Below are 12,790 nucleotides of genomic sequence, written 5' to 3'. Positions count from 1 at the left end.
GTGCAGTGGCGCAATCTCAGCTTACAGCAACCTCCACCTCCCAGGTTCAAACTATTCTCGTGCCTCAGCCTCCCCAGTAGCTGGAATTACAGGCACATGCCACTACGCTGAGTTAATTATTATTATTATTATTATTATTATAATAAGCAAAATGGGGTTTTGCTATATTGCCCGGGCTGGACTCAAACTCCTGGCCTCAAGCAATCCACCCACCTCAGCCTCCCAAAGTGCTGGGATTATAGGCATGAGCCACTGTGCCAGGCCTCAATTTTTTAATAACAATGATGGGGTGGGGGGCAGTCCACAAAATGGATAGAACAGCCTTGAAGGAAATATAGAACTCAGAAAGATATGGTTAACAAGAATGCCTTTGAAGGAAGCACATGTCACTCCTGAGAAGTTTATGGTTGGCTTCACCACTTGCCTGCTTTATTCATTCTGGTGCCTTCTCTTTGCCCTTCCTAAGCCATGGCTCTGGCCTGGTTTCAAGCACAGACTTAGTCAACACTGGGTTCTAACATTCTGAAGACTTGCTTGGGAACAAGAAAGCCTTGCATCAACCACAGGCTCCGTCAAAGGAATGGCCCCCTGATATCTCATAGCCTATGGCTAGTCAGGGTCACTGGGTGGTGAGGACAAAGTCTAGAAACCAACAACCCAGCTAGATGTTCTGGAATTAGGTCATAATGAGGGATATGTGGTCTACTTATGTGCCAAACACCTTGTTCTAGACCATTCCCAACATTCCTGACTAGGTGCAACCTCCTGGTGATTCTGGTTTTATAGCTATGGGACTACGTGATCACAAGAGCAAAGAAGCCCTCATGTATCTGAAGACTGGGGCCGCCTATAAACCTGAAACTAGCCCAAGGCAAATTAGAGCTTTCACCAGCCCAAAGAAAGCATCCAAAGGTTCAAACAGCTGGGAAAATTTGGGCAGAGGTGGCCCTCTCCAGAAAAGGTGGACTGCTGGACAGCAAAACCACAGAGACAGAAGGAGAAAACAGACAGGAGCTTTACTCAAAATCACAAAGACACTGTTTTTCATTGAGAACCGGATGAGAGTAGGAAAAGTGGCAAATGGCCAGTTGCCCCTAGCAGCCCTGAAGAAATCAGGTAAATTCTGCTCCAGAGATGGCAGAGCTGGTGGTGCCATTCTTCAGGGCAGCACAGCCTCTTTCTGCCATACTTCACTAGGCCAGGGCAAAGTTTGTAGACTGCAGCCGCTCTGTCTCCTGGCAGATGTTCTGCTCCACTGTGTCACACTCAGCTAAGAATGCCTAGAAAATACACAAAGGGCAGTAAGGGCCCATCCAGGGATAGCCAACCACTGCCCACACAAGGCTCCTTGCTTAGCCATTCTGGGGAACCCATGGCTGAGACTCAAAACAGACTGTGCATGAATGGAGATGGGCAACTGGCCTGGGTTCCAAGGCAAGGAGAGGGAAGGAGCACAGGACCAGCATTCTGACCATGCTCTAGGCCAGCAATCCCCTAAAAGGTGGTAAAGGCAGGGAGCAGCTTTGCCACAAGGCCACTGCACAGCAACTGAACAATCGCAGGAAGCACTGTATGCATGAATACTGCCTCCAGGAATTGCGTAACACGTCAGCCCTATCTGCTCTCCAGTGAGTTTCCTCCCTAAATAGTTTAAATTCAAATATAATTACAGGGACATAAGGCTCTTCTCTGACGTTCGGGGTTCCTGTTGATAAATAAGTAATAACCAAAACAAGCCTATACCACACACCATGCTTCTATACTACCGACTCTGAACAGATAAACACGCATACCTACACATTAACATATTACGCCTTGTTGTGCACTATTACACAACTCACCTGAACCTTTTTTACCAAGCCTTTCCTTTTCAATCTACTGTCTTTGAAATTTTCTGGCAGGATCTATGGAAGAGTAAGTTGATAATAGAAGTTAGTAAATAGTAAACATGTAACAAATAATCCTCAGTGAAAATGACATGAGAACACATAAGAAACACCCACAGTATACAAAACAGGTCACGATCACCAATGTAAATGAGATGTCCATTTTCAGGAACCCTTTCCCTGAGTCTGTATCCTATATTGCCTTTCCATGGCTCTTGTCCCTATAAAAGCTCCCTGTATTCTCCACGTCTGGGCTGCAGGAACTCATCTGTAACACAGACTTTGGTTTTTTATTGTTTCATATGTATGGATACTCTACTCTGGCCAGACCATGGGCTCATTGTGAGGCTCAAAAGTGCCTGCTGCTGCTATTTTTTTTTTTTTCTTTTTGAGACATAGTCTTGCTCTGTCGCCCAGGCTGGAGTACAGGGGCGCGATCTCAGCTCACTGCAAGCTCTGCCTCCTGGGTTCACGCCATTCTCCTGTCTCAGCCTCCCGAGTAGCTGGGACTACAGGTGCCCGCCACCACGCCCGGCTAATTTTTTATGTTTTTAGTAGAGCCAGGGTTTCACCGTGTTAGCCAGGATGGTCTTGATCTCCAGACCTTGTGATCCACCCGCCTCGACCTCCCAAAGTGCTGGGATTACAGGCGTGAGCCACCGCACCCGGCGCTGCTGCTTCTTTACACCCACCCTGTCCAACAGAAACACACAGTGCAGTTCACCTTCAAGAATGAAGCATCAGGCTAGAGATATCATTACTATCATCTGCAAAAGAGAACTCCTGAGTTAATGTTTCAGCAGCCTCATAAGATCTGGGTCTGGCTGAATCCTCTGTAAGTAATGAGGCCTGCAGAATTATCAGTCACATGAGTATCAGAGAAAGTGAAAACCTGTTTTCTTGACCATGAGATGGTGGACTCCTTGGGTCCCAGCTTCATGATGATTACAGATGCTACTGGCAAACATAAGTATAAATGATAAAAGTCCTATACTGGAGGGCTGTGAGTGCCTAGAAAGCAGGAACTATCTTTTCATTGTGCATTCACCCAGGACCAAGCAACGTGATTGGCACACAATAGTAGATGCTTAATATTCTCAAGTGATGGGTTTGCTCAGACAATAGGAGAGTACATTACTGAAAGAGTGAATGTGACTGAAATAAAGACAAAGAAAACTAGTTCTTTTCAGCTGAATATTTACTTACCAGTGTGTCAATCTCCTCCAAGATCTTCATAAACTGTTCTATTGTGGCTTTTACTCTCCTATCAAGTTTGCAGAGAGCTTCAGCTTGCAAATCCTTGGGCAGAAAACCCTGTGGGAAATAATGCATTACTGCAACGGTTCTTTGAGGCTGATGGAAAACTCCATGCCACAATACTACTGAAGCGATCACACTGAGTCCACCATAGCCCTGGCAGGCCAGGCCACATTTCAGATCCACAACTTCACCTCTTGGAAAAATTTAAAAGACTGGCCGTGGGCCAGTCCAAGAATTCTATCAGGTTGCAGTCTGCTCTACTTCGCATGACCCACTGTGGCTGCAAATGCCTCCCTCCTGAGGCTTGGTGCCAGTGAAGCCCCCAATCACAAGTGTATACCTGCGCACAAGAGGCAGATGTTAAAAGCACAGGCTTAGAGTCTTCAAAGCCTAGGCTTGAAAACTGACTGCCATTTACTAACTTGTGATCTTGAGCAAATTACTTAGCCTATTCATGTCTCAGTACCCTCATTTTAAAAATGAAGATTATGATACCCACACCCTAGAGGGTTACTGTGAGGTAAAGGGAATATATGTACATGTGTCACTAACTTGTGGCACAGACACATGCTAACAAATGGCAGCAGTGCTTATTTTTATCAAATTGTCTAATGGTTCACTCACATAGCTTGGCCTAATGACCAGTTAGCTGGTGACAAGAGTTGGATAGCAGGGATCTCTGAGGATGTTTATCACAGCCAAGAGCTACAGATACAGATTTCACAACATGTAGCAAGAGCTTTAAACATCAACCAACAATTCCAACTCAAAGAATTTATTCTACTAAAAAAACCAGGAATGGTCAAAAAAGATTTACGTCCAAGGATAGTCAAAGAAGCATTACACATAATGGTAAAAATAGTATTAAATGAACAATACAGAACTGGCTCGGTAAATGATACATTTATACAAGATGAAATGCATGCAAGCTTTGAAAAATACCATCATAGGAAAACGTTTAATTTTTTATCCAAAAAAAATAGTTTATAAAGTGTATATAACATTATATCAATTTTTTTTAAGATGAAAAATGTATTTCAGGCTTCGGTAATGGTTATCTCTGAGTTGGGGCCTCATGGATAATTTTTATTTTCCATATTAGTGCCTATACATGTACTTAAAACTTTTGTACAGTCAGCATGTATTCTGTAATTAAAACACAAACATATAGGCCGGGCATGGTGGCTCATGCCTATAATCCCAGCACTTTGGGTTTTTTTGGACTTTTGGACTTTGGATTTTTTTGGACTTTGGACTTTGGGAGGCCAAGGCGGGCAGATAACTTGAGGTCAGGAGTTTGAGAACAGTCTGGCCAACATGGTAAAACCCCATCTCTACTAAAAATACGAAAAAATCAGACAGATGTGGTGGCAGGCGGCGCCTGTAATCCCAGTTACTCGGGAGGCTGAGGCAGGAGAATTGATTGAACCCAGGAGGCAGAGGCTGCAGGGAGCTGCTGAGATTGCACCACTGCACTCCAGCCTAGGTGACAGAGTGAGACTCCATCTCAAAAAAAAAAAAAAAAACCAAAACACAAACACACCCCAATTAATGTTACACAATGAGAAGAAAAAATAAATAAGTGGTCTTGAGCTAGTCCTAATCCTTACTGGGTTTCAGTACCCCATCTCTAATATAAGGAATTGAATAGGATGACCCCCTCCAACCCCACTATCATGTTCAACTTGGACCTTCTATAAACCAACAAAATGTCATTTGCCTTGCCAAACACATTACAACAGCCCAGACAGAGAGAAGCTACTTGTTCTATTTCAGACAATTCATGATCCTAGCATGGCAGGTGCTCTCCTGTGAGCATAAATGGATGCTGGCTGGGGTCTGACAATAACTATGACAATAAATGCTTATAAAGCACTTAGTATGTGTCAAGCTCAATCTACATTATTTAATGCTCCCAACAATCCTAAGAGGGAAATGTCACCATTATTCCCTTTTTGCAGATGAGGAACTTGAGGCAAAGATAAACTTGTTCTCAGTAAGAGAAAGGGTGAATCTAGGATCTGAACCCAGGGAGTCTGACTGCAGAGCCTGTCCCCATAACCACAAGTTATATCCAGGAAGCTCTGATACAAGGCAGAAAGTCAAGGTCCATGAAGAGAGTTACCTGCTGGATTCCAGTAAGCTCTTTATTCAACTCTTCCAGCTGGTCAGCTATCTTCTCCACAGACTTCTCCAAATGTTTCAACTTCTTTAGTTCAACCTCTTCCTCTGGACTGTTCTAAAATGTTTAAGAAGAAAACAAAGCCAACAGTCAACAAGAACAGGCTGGGTGTGGTGGCTCACGCCTGAATCCTAGCACTTTGGGAGGCCAAGGTGGGCAGCTCATTTAAGGTTAGGAGTTTGAGACCAGCCCGGCCAACATGATGAAACACTGTCTCTACTGAAAAAAACAAAAAAATTAGCCAGGCATGGTGGTAGGCGCCTGTAGTCCCAGCTACTCGGGAGGCTGAGGCAGGAGAATGGCTTGAATCTGGGACGTGGAGGTTGTAGTGAGCTGAGATCGTGCACCTGCACTCCAGCCTGTGTGACAGAGAGAGACTGCCCCCCCCCCCCCCCCAAAAAAAGAAAAAGCAATCAACAAGAACAGTAGCCTCTGTCAGGAAAAATACCTGACCACAACTGCATGAAACCACTCACCTAGAAATAATGGTTTTAACTCTGTTGCTTCTTGGAAATCAAGTCAAAGGGTTATACATCAAGTTTTCCATCTACAAAGACTCCAGACTAGAGAGAAGGTGTTAGGCAAACATTCTGGTGTGGGCCCTGACAACTTGGGTACAGAGAATAGAGACAATCCAACTGCCAGATTCAGACTGAAGCCTGGAAGGTAATCACATTTCAGTGAACACTTGTGAGGAGTCCAGAATGGCAAGTCAGGTGGAATTCTACCATTCCTTTAAATGGAATTCCTAAATGGCAGCCTCCAATTGAGCTCTCCTGTTTAACATGATGCTGGTTAACAACGATGAATACTTTTATTGAACACTTCCTACATGCCACACACTATCCTAAGCACCTTACCTATATTATTTTTTTAAGCCTTACCACAACTCCATCAGGGAAGTACTGCTGCTTTACAGATGATGAAACTGAGGCTTAAGGTAGTCAAGTAACATGAGATCACACAGTCCAAAAGAGGTAGAGTAGACTTAAGTTCAGACTTTTCTTTTTTTGAGATAGTCTCACTACAGTGCCCAAGTTGGAGTGTAGTGGCTGTTTACAGGCATGATCATAACTCACTACAGCCTCAATCCCCTGGACTCAAGTGATCCTCCTGTCTCAGACTCCCAACTTGCTGGGACAACAGGTATGTGCCATGGTGCCCTCCTTGACTTCACACTTCACTCCATAAGCTCTGTGTCAGCTCCACATAAAAGTCCTATAGTTTCTTCAAACTTGACTCCTTGGTTCTGCCTGTTCCCCATCACCATTCTCCCTGACCCTGAAGCAAGAAATTTAGAATATTTCCCCCTTCTCTCAGGTAAACATTTGACAGAGAGGTCTAGCAGCTTTCTGCTTAGTTACGCTATCCCAAATTATTCATTCCTCTTTGTAGCTAAGTCCTGAGTTCCAGTCTCCTGGCAGTTCCAAGTCTGGATTAGATTTTCTTTGCCTTCACTTTGTTAATCTCTGCCCTCTCTCTACTCAGTCACCTCACTCAAAATAAGGGAACTTCATCTGCTCAGTAATTTCGCTGTGTCACAATGCAGGGCTGGCCACAGCCCTCTCTCATCACCTTAAGGGTTGCTGACCTCATCTGTCTTTTTTTCCCCTCAGTTTCTTAGTCTGAACCTTTTTTTCCAGTCAAAGGTTTTCCCTTGTGGGAGATTTTAGTTAAAAGGTTGGTTAAAGGGAGAGAGGCTCCTGAACTGGAACAGAGTGATTATTCTTAATATCTACAAGTTTATTTTAACACCAGACTCTTGCTAATTCTACTCCAAGTGAATGAGACTTGTCCCAGGCACCATTTTAACCAGACCCAGATTCTACCACCAAAACAAAAAACATTTTATTAAGGCAGCACAACCGCTCCTATTTCTTAGAGCAAAAGTTCTAACCAACAGGAGCAGGAGGGTATGAGAACAACAAAATTGGTAATCCTATAAAACAAATAAAGATTGTATTTGTTTAGAGAGGGGTTTTATCAACGCAGAATCTGGGTCCCCAATTTGCTTTTTTTTTTTTTTTTGAGACGGAGTCTTGCTCTGTCACCCAGGCTGGAGTGCAGTGGCCGGATCTCAGCTCACTGCAAGCTCCGCCTCCCAGGTTCACGCCATTCTCCTGCCTCAGCCTCCCGAGTAGCTGGGACTACAGGTGCCGCCACCTTGCCCGGCTAGTTTTTTGTATTTTTAGTAGAGACGGGGTTTCACCGTGTTAGCCAGGATGGTCTCGATCTCCTGACCTCGTGATTCGCCCGTCTCGGCCTCCCAAAGTGCTGGGATTACAGCCTTGAGCCACCGCGCCCGGCCCCCAATTTGGTCTTCTAAACCAAAACCTGTATAAAAGACTTCAGTCATTTGATTCTGAGGATTTCTGATGGAAAAAGCAATTTACCTTTTTCCCAATTAACATGACCCGGCAACCATCTTGTATTCCAAGTGCTGACAATGGTGTTTCCATTTCCTTCAGGGATTTTCCTAAAAAGAGGATAAAGGTAGGCCAACTTGTAATAATTGTACCACACTGAAAATAAATTTCAGCACGATACAGGAAATAGACAAGTGTGTTCACTAATGAGAATTGGTATCTTTTTAGAGGGTGCCGTGACCCAGTAATTTCATTTCTACATATTCATCCTCAACAAATAACTGGACATGTGACTCCACAGTAACCACTATACAATAATATTCAGTGCAACCTTTTCGTATTAGTGAGAAACTGGAAAGAGCCAAATATTCAGGCATCGGGGGCTGATGAACCATACTACAGAAGACTTTAAAGTCTTCAGTAGGCATTACAGTCTACAATAGGCATTAAAGCTCATTTTTTGCAGGAAACTTCAATGCCACAATGAATGCTGATAACCTAGTGTTATTGAGGGGTTTTATCCAGGGGAACATTATCTTTTTCAAGCATTCCTCTATTTTGAAACATGAATTTCTATGGTGTTTATAATTCAGAAATAAAATTTTTTTTTTTTTTTTTTTTTTTTTTTTTTTTTTTTTTTTGAGACGGAGTCTCGCTCTGTCGCCCAGGCTGGAGTGCAGTGGCTGGATCTCAGCTCACTGCAAGCTCCGCCTCCCGGGTTCCCGCCATTCTCCTGCCTCAGCCTCCGGAGTAGCTGGGACTACAGGCGCCCGCCACCTCGCCCGGCTAGATTTTTGTATTTTTTAGTAGAGACGGGGTTTCACCGTGTTAGCCAGGATGGTCTCGATCTCCTGACCTCGTGATCCGCCCGTCTCGGCCTCCCAAAGTGCTGGGATTACAGGCTTGAGCCACCGTGCCCGGCCGGAAATAAAATATTTTTAAAAATTAAAGACAATACATTACATTATGAAACATAAATAAAATGCCTATTACTAAATTATTTATAATGACTGACACCCAATGGGATAAGTCTTTCCCCAGTGGTTACCAGAATAATGGGTTCTCAGGGGAGTGGGAAGACAAGGGACAGGGGCTAGGAGGGTGTGGGTCCTGGCAGAAATGAGCATCATCCATCCACTGAGCCCACCACATCCAGGTCCCCAGTAAGTTTGTTCAAAACCTCCTTTGAGTCAGAACAATGTGAGGCACTGGAAACACAGCAGTATCTCCACCCTCACAGAGCCTGTTATTCTAACAGAGAAATCAGATGTTAAGCAACTAAGAAAATGATTATTTAATAGTAATTTCATAGAAGTGATGCAAAAACAGCAGGGAGTACCATGGTAACATATAATGGGAAGATGATCTAACCTAGCCAGGGAAGACTGCCCATGAGCTTCATCAAAAATGGTGAGATTTCTCCCATCATCATAAGACTTCAAATCTGACACCTGTCCAGATGTTTGAAAGTGTCCAGTACCTAGCAGGTCCTCAATAAATATCTGTTGAAGAACTGAATGAATAAACAAATAAAAATTGTCCCAGTTTGAAAACAGAGTGACTATTAGGAAAAGTTAAGCAGTTTTTTTTTTTTTTTTTTTTGAGACGGAGTCTCGCTCTGTCACCCAGGCTGGAGTGCTGTGGCCGGATCTCAGCTCACTGCAAGCTCCGCCTCCCGGGTTCACGCCATTCTCCGGCCTCAGCCTCCCGAGGAGCTGGGACTACAGGCACCCCCATGTCACCCGGCTAGTTTTTGTAGTTTTTAGTAGAGACGGGGTTTCACCGTGTTAGCCAGGATGGTCTCGATCTCCTGACCTCGTGATCCGCCCGTCTCGGCCTCCCAAAGTGCTGGGATTACAGGCTTGAGCCACCGCGCCCGGCTAGTTAAGCAGTTTTAAAACTGTCGCTTGGCCATAAGGAAAAGCTGGAAAAGAAATGCTTACCCTTGGCCGGGCGCAGTGGCTCACACCTGTAATCCCAACACTTTGGGAGGCCAAGGTGGGTGGATCACCTGAGATCAGGAGTTCGAGACCAGGATGGCCAACATGGTGAAACTCCGTCTCTACTAAAAATACAAAAATTAGCCCGGCATGGTGGTGGGCACCTGTAATCCCAGCTACTCGAGAGGCTGAGGCAGGAGAATCACTTGAACCCGGGAGGCGGAGGTTGCAGTGAGCCTAGATCACGCCATTGCACTCCAGCCTGGGTGACAAGAGTGAAACTTTGTCTCAAAAAAAAAAAAAGAAAAAAAGAAAAAGAAATGCCTACCCTTAAATATGAGTTTCTGAAAAGACTGTGGAACCCCTATGGCCTCTTCAACAACCTGGGCCAGGTCTTGGACAACTGGTTCACTGCTGCCCTGCTGCGGGGTAACATGAATGTCGTGCTTCTCATTGCCTAGGGAGAAAGAAAAGCATTTGACAAAGATGATTCTTTCACATAAATCAATAGAGGGTGACACTTTATTACATTTATTTACCCAGCCTTCAAGGCCCAGCTCATATGCCACCTACTCCACAAAGCCTGCCCCCATGCCACCCAGCTTTCCTCTGGTGACCTCCTCAAGGATCTCTGTTTCCTCTATTATAATAACTAACAATATGAATGATATCAGCTAACATTTTAGGCATTTCACGCATAATCAAATTTAATCCTCAGAAAAACCCCACGAAGTAGACCTACCTATTACTTCTTATTTCACAGATGAGCAAACTGTGACCTCAGGCAAGTTAAGGCCTGCCTATGGAGACCCAACTGTTGGAATCAGAACTTGACATCAGATCTAGCTGATTCCCAAGCCCACCTTTTTCATCACAAGCCATCTGCTTCCTGTGGCCTGACTGCCCTGTACCCTGTATTGTACTGGTCTCGTCTCGCTTGCTGTAAGGGACAAGTGACTGCTTTCCTCTGCCTCTCCCACTGGACACACTTGAGTGCATCCATGATTGGTGCTAAGTAGACAGACAAATGAATACGAACAGCAGAGCCTTTCTTTGTGAAGGAGAGACGCCAGTTCTTTTCCAGGGATGTGGACAATAAGGAGACAGCCTGTGTCCAGTACATTACACCAAGGTTTGGTTCCCCCAACAGCTCCGTGAGGTCAGCGGGAGCCAGGGTTACCAAATCTACTTCACAGAGGAGAAACCGGATTCTTAGAAAGAAGCCGTCCATCCCAAGGTCACTCAAAACTGCAGGATCTAGAATCCGGGTCTCCAGATTCCCAGACCCTTGAGCCTCCCCTAGCTGGTTCTGGGGAAACCTCATGGACTTAGCTCTCCGGTGTACTGACTTCATTTGGTTGTGTGTCAACTCCAACAGTAGGCAGACCCAAAGGGTGCCCAGAGTACAACGCTTGGACCCACAGCCAACTCAAGTGGCGCACACGGAGAAGGCGCTCAGCAGATGAGGAGCGCCCCCGCAGGCACGAAGTTCTGACTCATTACACACGGAGCAGTCGTAGACCACATGGCCAAATATATGCCTGACACAAAGACCACAATAACTGCGCGGGCACACAAACACAACCAGGCCCACGACGTAAAGCCCAGACAAACTCAAACACCCAGGATCGCACAAATGGCCAGAGACAAAATACACCGGCCACATGGAAAAGTGTACAAAAGGCAGTTCCACGGACACAACCAAGAACCCACGCTTCCGTGTGGGGAAAAGAAAGAGAGGTCAGCCTGTTACTGTGTCTATATAGAAAGAAGTAGACTTAAGAGACTCCATTTGGTTCTGTATTTGAGATGCTATTAATCTGTGACCGTACCCCCAACTTTGTCCTTGCAAGAGATATGTGCTGTGGTGACTTAAGGTTTAAAGGTTGTTAAACAAGTGCCTAAAGGCTGCTTGTGGTTAAAGGTCATCACCATTCTCTTAATCTCAAGTAAGAGAAAAACATTTGTCTCCTGCCCGTCCCTGGGCAATGGAACATCTCCTTGTAAAACCCATTGTGTGCTTTCTTAACTGAGCAAAGAGAAAACCGCTTTTAGGAATAAGGTGGGATTTGCTGGAGCAATACTGCTAAAAGGTTTATGGAGATGTTTGCATATGCATCTCAAGGCACAGCATTTTCCTTGAACTTACTCAGGTCACAAAGATCTTTATGTCTTACTGCTGATTTACTCCCTTATGTTTAAGATGGTAAAGATAATTATCAATAAATACTAAGGGAACTCAGAGACCGGTGCCCGCGTGGGTCCTCTATAAGCTGAGCGCTGGTCCCCTGGGGCCCGCTTTTCTTTCTCTATACTTTGTCTCTGTGTCTTATTTCTTTTCTCAAGTCTCTCGTTCCACCTAACGAGAAACACCCACAAGTGTGGAGGGGCAGGCCACCCCTTCACTTCCGGACGCCAGGACAAGCGCAAGGTCACACGCTTCTGGAGAACATGTGACTAAACCCACAGACCCCGCCGGGCTTTCGGGGCCAGCAAGGAGCCCACCCGGCGCCCAACACTCACTGTGGGTGACAGTCACGGTGAGCCCAGCTGCCGCCATTTCCTTCCTGGTCACCTCCTCGCTCGGGGTCGCCTCCTCGTCCCGGGTCACCTCCTGGCTCCGATTCATCTCTTCGCCCCGAGTCGCCTCCTCACTCTGGGCCGCCTCTTCGCTCCGGGTTGCCTCCTCACTCACGGTCAACTCCTCGCTCCGGGTCAATTCCTCGATCCCGGTCGAGCGGCGCCGGGTCTTCTTCTTCATCCGCGGCCTGCGAGCGCCGGCGGCGGCGCCCCTGGTGGGTCGGTCATACCCGCTGGCAGCACCCCGGACAGGTGGACGCCGAGAGGGAGGCGGGCCACGCTGGGCCGGGGGCTCCGACTGGCGCGGCTCCCGGCCTGGCCGAAGGGCGCGCAGCCGAGAGCCCAGCCGCTCCCGGTCGCCTCGTGGTCTCCGCGCCCCGCCGCGTTGAGCCAGGCCCGCGCTTGTTGACCGCCCAGCGATGGTAGCTGAGCGCGGCGTCCTACAACCCCGCCCGACTGCTTCCCAGCCCCGCCCCGCCCTGCCGGCCCCGCCCTCGCCCTATGCCGCTTTAGTTGCCCCCAGGCCCCACCCACTCAACTGAGGCCCCGCCTTACTACAATAAAACCCCTCCCACT

The 12,790-nt window shown here is 46.3% G+C and overlaps 1 protein-coding gene across 1 annotated transcript; it reads right to left on the bottom strand.

The window, feature by feature from the left end:
- Positions 1-997: 997 nt before the first annotated feature.
- On the bottom strand, positions 998-12,673 carry BAG1 (BAG cochaperone 1). Its single transcript, XM_023203343.3, has 7 exons — positions 12,158-12,673; positions 9,963-10,091; positions 7,722-7,804; positions 5,272-5,385; positions 3,093-3,200; positions 1,842-1,904; positions 998-1,280 (listed from the first exon to the last, which is right to left on the bottom strand). Exons 1-7 carry the CDS (start codon positions 12,393-12,395, stop codon positions 1,194-1,196), a joined length of 822 nt encoding a protein of 273 aa, XP_023059111.1. The 5' UTR covers positions 12,396-12,673; the 3' UTR covers positions 998-1,193.
- Positions 12,674-12,790: the final 117 nt, after the last annotated feature.

This window comes from Piliocolobus tephrosceles, chromosome 14 (genome assembly GCF_002776525.5).
Source record: "Piliocolobus tephrosceles isolate RC106 chromosome 14, ASM277652v3, whole genome shotgun sequence".
Taxonomy (NCBI): Eukaryota; Metazoa; Chordata; class Mammalia; order Primates; family Cercopithecidae; genus Piliocolobus; species Piliocolobus tephrosceles.
The sequence above is the reverse complement of the archived record's forward strand: the minus strand, read 5'-3'. Positions and strand labels throughout refer to the sequence as shown.